This window comes from Zalophus californianus, chromosome 2, assembly GCF_009762305.2.
Source record: "Zalophus californianus isolate mZalCal1 chromosome 2, mZalCal1.pri.v2, whole genome shotgun sequence".
Lineage (NCBI taxonomy): Eukaryota > Metazoa > Chordata > Mammalia > Carnivora > Otariidae > Zalophus > Zalophus californianus.
Window position 1 is genome coordinate 158478296 of NC_045596.1, and position 6606 is coordinate 158484901.

The window sequence follows — 6606 nt, forward strand, 5'->3', positions numbered from 1 at the left end:
ATAGGCTGGTGGAGTTCCCTGGCTGGGAGCTTTTGGGCAGCAGTGAGCTTGCTAGGAAGCGGCGGGGCTGGTGGTGGTGGTAGCGGCGGCGGCGGCGGCGGCGGCGGCGGCGGCGGCGGCGGTGGCGGCGGCGGCGGCGGTGGCGGATCTGGGGGCGGGGGGGCCGCCGGCGCGCATCTGTTTGTGAGAGCAATACTGAGGCCGCGTCCAACCCCCTTGGGCCAAGATTCCCCCAGCCCAGCCCCCCCCCACCCCGCCGCACACGCCCCCCCCCCAGCCTCTTTACGGCACCAGCGGAGGCACCCAAGAGGATTACCCCCCTTTGCCCTCTCTCCCACCCACCCCAAAAAGAGAAGATCCCCTCCCCTGGCCCACCCCTTCCCCTCTTCCCTCCCCCTCCCCCCGAACTTTCCCTCTCGCATGCTTTTCCCCTGCACCACGGATCGCCTCTCGGATGCCGCTTGCCTGGAAGCTGCGTTAGGAGCGAGCGGCGGCGGCGGCGGCGGCGGCGGCGGCGGCAGCTCGGGAGTGCTATGACCGGCAAACTCGCCGAGAAGCTGCCGGTGACCATGAGCAGTTTGCTAAACCAACTGCCTGACAATCTGTACCCCGAGGAGATCCCCAGCGCGCTCAACCTCTTCTCTGGCAGCAGCGACTCGGTAGCCCATTACAATCAGATGGCTACAGGTAAGGGCGGCGGGGAGGCGGCGAGGCAGCGAGAAGGAAAGGGAAAGGGAGGAAGAGGAGGGAAGGAGCTAGCGATGGATGGATGGATGACGGAGAGATGGATGGATGGATGCATGGAGAGATGGGGGCGCGCTGGGAATTTTCCGGGGGGCGAGTTGCTTTTCCCACCCACTCCTCCCGCCCTCCCCGATCGGGAAGGCTCGGTTGGCGACGCCACGGTAGAGGCTTCGGTTCTCCCGGGTGGGGGCAGCCGCCGACCAGAGGGAGGTAGGTGCGAGCGGCTCTGGGGTTCTCCACTTAGGGGGCGCGATCGCCAGGCTGCGCGCAAGGCGTGGTGCTGTCGCCCCCTTTCCCGGGAGGAGCCCAGCGTCCCTTTCACCCGCGCTCTCCCCCCCTTACTCCCTCAGCCTCCCACCCGGGATGGAGCCATGTGCGGCGTGGAGTCCCCGCGGTGGGAGAGGTACTGCGACGCTGCCTTTCCGGGGCGTTCAGCAAAGCCGTGGGGGTGTGGGGACAGCGGGAAGAGGGAGGGGGTCCTCGGGGGCCGTCACGGGGGGCGATCCCCCGGCCGTGGAGCTTGGGAAGAGCGGCCACTCCCGCCATGGAGACACGGGCCGGTTTTCCGCCGCCCTCCACCCTCGCTCGCTGAGGCTGGGCTTTCCCCCCTCCAGCAAGAGCCGAGAGCTCCTTCAGGCCTGGAGGAGGCTGGGGCCCGGGAAGGCGGCGGGAGAGCTCCCTTTGCCGGCAGAACCCCTCTGCGCGCAGAGGACAAAGCGTCGGAGCGCTCCGGGTCAGCGACCCGGGCGCGGTGCGCACGGGGGGCTTCGTCCGGGCAGGAAAGGCGCGGCGTCCCGGCGCGGACAGGGCTGGGGGAAGAGGCCGAGTTGTGTGCGCCGGAGAGCGAGAGCCCGGCGCGCTCGGGGTCTGAAACTACCTGTAGCTGCAGCTACCTGCCCGCCCCACCTCGGAAACAACAACAATGCTTCTCGCGTGCGCGCGTGTGTGTGTGCGTGTGATACGTGAGTGTGTGCGCGGCGTGTGCGGTGTGTGTGCAGCAGCCACTCCACACCCCGATCCGTAGTATTTTGCTGTATCCAGGTTGCGCCCGGGAGCGCGGCACCGCCCGCTTTGCGCCCGGGCGCAGCCTTCCTCCTACCCCGTGCGCTGTTCACTCCACCCGGCCGCACCCTCCACACCTGGGCAAGGACCTGGGCGCCCCGGCCCGGGAGCCGGCTCGGCTTCACTCACCCCTCCCCTCTCTTCCCCGCTCTCCGCAGAGAATGTGATGGACATCGGTCTGACCAACGAGAAGCCCAACCCGGAACTCTCTTATTCGGGCTCCTTCCAGCCAGCCCCCGGCAACAAGACCGTGACCTACTTGGGAAAGTTCGCCTTCGACTCCCCTTCCAACTGGTGTCAGGACAACATCATTAGCCTCATGAGCGCCGGCATCTTGGGGGTGCCCCCGGCCTCAGGGGCGCTCAGCACGCAGACCTCCACGGCCAGCATGGTGCAGCCGCCGCAGGGCGACGTGGAGGCCATGTATCCGGCGCTGCCCCCCTATTCTAACTGCAGTGATCTCTACTCGGAGCCTGTGTCTTTCCACGACCCCCAGGGCAACCCCGGGCTCGCCTATTCCCCCCAGGATTACCAATCGGCCAAGCCGGCCTTGGACAGCAATCTCTTCCCCATGATTCCTGACTACAACCTATACCACCACCCCAACGACATGGGCTCCATTCCGGAGCACAAGCCCTTCCAGGGCATGGACCCCATCCGGGTCAACCCGCCCCCTATTACCCCTCTGGAGACCATCAAGGCATTCAAAGACAAGCAGATCCACCCGGGCTTTGGCAGCCTGCCCCAGCCGCCGCTCACGCTCAAGCCCATCCGGCCCCGCAAGTATCCCAACCGACCCAGCAAGACCCCGCTCCACGAGCGGCCCCACGCGTGCCCGGCGGAGGGCTGCGACCGCCGTTTCAGTCGCTCGGACGAGCTGACCCGGCACCTGCGCATCCACACGGGCCACAAGCCCTTCCAGTGCCGGATCTGCATGCGGAGCTTCAGTCGCAGCGACCACCTAACCACTCACATCCGCACGCATACGGGCGAGAAGCCCTTTGCCTGCGAGTTCTGCGGGCGCAAGTTTGCGCGCAGCGACGAGCGCAAGCGCCACGCCAAGATCCACCTCAAGCAAAAGGAGAAGAAGGCGGAGAAGGGGGGTGCGCCCTCTGCGTCCTCGGCGCCCCCCGTGTCCCTGGCCCCTGTGGTCACCACCTGCGCCTGAGGCTCGGGCCCCCAGATCCCCACTTTTCCCCTGCAGTGAAAGCAGCGGGAAAGCTAGCCACGGAGGCGCAGGGGCCGCGCCCTGGCCTCTCCATGGACGTAAGGTCCCTTGTTCCCCTTCGATGTCCCCCGTTTCCACCCTTTCACACTGGCCAACGGTCGGGGGCCAGGGCAGGAGGTGCCCTCCCTTCGCTGCCCCCCCCCTTAACCAAGGCGTGGGGGCGGAAAGGTGGCGTCTAGCCCGCTTTGTTCAGTTCGGATCGTCTTGATCCAGGGGCCGCTGGGCCGCGCCAAGGACCTGCGGGGGACTGAAGGCGGGGCCCGCCCAAGCCTCGCCCGACCCAAGCACCTCACGGTTCCCCCCACGTCTCCCTCGGTTTCCCCTCGAAGACCCGAGAGGGGGAGGGGGTAAGGAGCGCACCAAAGCGCAGAGCTTGCTGCCCGCCGCACGCACGCGCGCCTGCGTGCGGGGATGCGCGCGAGTGTGCGTGCTCGCGTGAGTGTTATGTGTGTGGGTGTGTGGGTGTGTGTGCGCGCGCGCGCACGCGTGTGTGGGTGTGTGGGTGTGTGGGTGTGTGTGACTCTTGAGCTGAACTGGGCTGTGTCCACCCCAAACTCTTCCCCACATCGGGTCCCCAGGCCGCTGGGGGAATGTCCCAGGTTGGGGGCCTGCACGTGGCCGGATGAGACGGTCTTCCATCTGCTCGGAAAGAATGTTTCTTACAGAAATGCCTCGGATGCCGCCGCCGCGGGGCTGCTACCGCCGTGTGGGGTTCGGCCCCTCAGCACCCCTCCTTTTCCGAGCGCTTCCCTCTTAGGCCTCAGGGCAGTTTGATCTGCGGGGAGAAGGAACAGCTATCACTAAACCTGCCTTGTAACAAATCTATTTCCTCAGCCCCACTTTTCAAAATCTGTGTTCCTGAGCTCGCCCTCTGCGCTTTCTCCCCCTCCTCCCCCTTCTCTCTAAAGCCTTTTCCCACCTCTTTCAAAATCTTCTTCCCAGAAAGGCAGGCCTCAACCAGCCACCTCATTTCACCATCTTTTTGTTTTCACTCACTCATACCCATTTCTCCTTCCCCCCCATGGATAGGAAAGCAGGTTCATTTTTCGTTCTTTGTCACCGCCGACACAACAGGTGGAATTCAGATCTACGTATGCGGTGCGTGTGTGTATGCAGGTATGTGTACATGCGCACACGCATACATATATACATCACACACACAATATGTACTCCTAGCAAAATAATATCTCTGAGGTACTTGGCTATCCAGTGCAGTGCACCGGAATAAAGAGAATTTGTAGGTATATAAGCTTTAAATGATTTATTTTTTATGAAAAATGTAACTGATGAGATTATATCTACATAGGCGTGTGTGTATGTATATATAAACATATATATGTATGTCTGTATACTGCATATACAGACATACACACATCTTCGTCCAAATTTTCCTTAAAGATATGGGTATTTTTACATTAACCCACGTTGCTGAATGAGGCGTATCTTTTCGCAACCCAGTCTCACTTTCTCCCCGCCCTACCTCACCTCTTCTCAGGCACCCCCTCCTCCCCAGCGCTTCCCCCACACAGGGGTGACTCTTTTGAAGTGGAGTAGTAGGGAAGGTTGCTCTCTCTCACACAGCTTCCCGCACAGTCTTGACTGAATGTACTGTTCCCTCTTAGCGTTATTTCTCCTGTGGTCACTAAGCTGCCCAGAGAGAAGGAACAAAGGTCTGGAGTTTACAGAATGTCTGTTTTTAAAGTCACTTTATGCGTTTCCCACTTTTTTTTTTTAAGAGAAAAAAGCATCGGGGGTTTTTGTTTGTTTGTTTTTTGTTTTTTGGGTTTGTTTTTTGTTTCTTGTTTCCTTTGGTGGTGGATAAATAATACTAAAAGGAATCTAGTGAAAGGGAAAAAAAAAATCAAAGAGCAGGGGGATTGTGAATTTCCAGGTACTTGGACTTTTTGTAGGAGAGAGAAGAGGATGGAGTTTGCCAGGAGGGCCCATATTTTTTCAGCTGAAGGGTAAAATCTTTCTTTGCAGAGACAGTATTTTGCTGAATACTTTTTATAATGTGATGATTATTAAAAACAAAAATTTTGGTCACTTCAAAGCTGGAAGGAGGAATCAAATATCCTTTAATATTTTTTCCTTGCTCCTTCTGGTTTATGCATGTCACTGCATGATAATCTGAGTTTTCCTTTGTTTTAATAAAACTGTTCTCAGACATTTAAGCTTAAACTAAGAGAAAAATAACTTTGTTGCCAAAAGGTTGTGCTATCCAGATTTTTTTATATGTCTGCATGTTTTAAAAAAACAACAACAAAAGAAAATGCACTCTAACTTATGTGAACTGAGAGAAAAAAAATCAGGTTTTAAACAGGAAAACCTATGGGGAATGATATTTTTTGAAAGACTTTTGTATAAAGTTGAGTACTTAGAAAAAGACAAACCAGATGTAATATATTTTGTGGATGTTTTTATTTCTTGGATTTATAGTACCTTATACTAAGGTTAAAAAAATATGCTTGATATTGTGAAAAGGTGAAATTCTTCACCAACATTTCATTTGCTCCTTTGTCACATTGTTATGCCAATATAATATAGTTAATGAAAACAGCATTTTTAAAAACCGAAATATTGAAATGGTGTAATGTTGTACCATTTGCACTGTGAGCAAATGCTAATACAGTAAATATATTGTGTTTGCTGACAATCAGCCGGCCTATAAATCTCCTTATTTTATTTCTTGTTTTCATAGTATAAAGTTTTGGTTTGGCCTGTTTTTTGTCTTGTTTTGTTTTCGGCTGAGGGTTGGTTTGCTAGGTTCTTAAGCCAGGTTTTGCTGTTCTAGCTCTGAAAACTCAATGTGAAACACGGAATTTGGCCTTATTAGAAGTCAGTCAGAATTTTGTGCGGGGTCTGGTGTTTCAAACCCAGTGTTGAGTGTTTACCCTGGTTCTGAGAGAATAGGATTCTTCCTCCACACTGCTGGGAGTCTCAGACTGCCAGAGAGATTAGGCAAACAGATGAGATAAACTCATGGGAAATAGGACTAGTGACCGGAACCTTCTAGAACCCTTCTCCCTGGTTTCTGGTGGGTATTGAGGGTAGAGAGGCGGGGATCTAGTGGGATGCACTATGGCTCTGGCGGTAACAGGGAGCACCAGAGCAGGACCCTGTAGAGGCCCTCCAGCCACACTGAGTAGTGCTCTTGCTACCGCTTTTGAAGCCTGAAAAACAGGTGGAGACTTGAGAGAGGGTTCTCCAAGGTTGGCAAGATAACCAGAGAGATTGGAGGCTCTGCTGTGGTCAGATAATTGGGAAAAATCAGATTTAAAAATTATGCATCTTCAGTCCCACTGGACAGGACCTGCCAGGCCTTACTATTTGTAGCTGCCTGGGAAAGAGGGTCTTGGCTGAAAAAAAAAAAAAAAAAAAAAGCAGCTCTTACGAACTCCCCAGGGATCCGATGTTTCTGTGAGGAGAAAGAACATTTGGGATTTGGAGAATGTACAAGGAATATTTTATATAACTTTAACCCCTCTCATCTTATGACTTCTATCTCCCACAGAGGTGATGCTTCCCCTACTCTATGAGCTTTCTTCCCCAGTATCTTCCCCTTTCTTAAC

The 6606-nt window shown here is 55.7% G+C and overlaps 1 protein-coding gene across 3 annotated transcripts; it reads left to right on the forward strand.

Annotated features, from left to right (window-relative positions):
- Window positions 1-247: 247 nt before the first annotated feature.
- On the forward strand, window positions 248-5690 carry EGR3 (early growth response 3). 3 transcript variants are annotated; one of them, XM_027600738.2, is made up of 2 exons: window positions 248-687; window positions 1965-5690. In XM_027600738.2, the coding sequence occupies exons 1-2, from the start codon at window positions 534-536 to the stop codon at window positions 2972-2974; spliced, it is 1164 nt and encodes a 387-aa protein (XP_027456539.1). In that variant the 5' UTR covers window positions 248-533; the 3' UTR covers window positions 2975-5690. The 3 variants fall into 3 exon arrangements, with proteins under 3 accessions (XP_027456539.1, XP_027456542.1, XP_027456540.1); XM_027600741.2 differs by lacking the exon at window positions 248-687 and adding an exon at window positions 874-954; XM_027600739.2 differs by lacking the exon at window positions 248-687 and adding an exon at window positions 973-1147.
- Window positions 5691-6606: the final 916 nt, after the last annotated feature.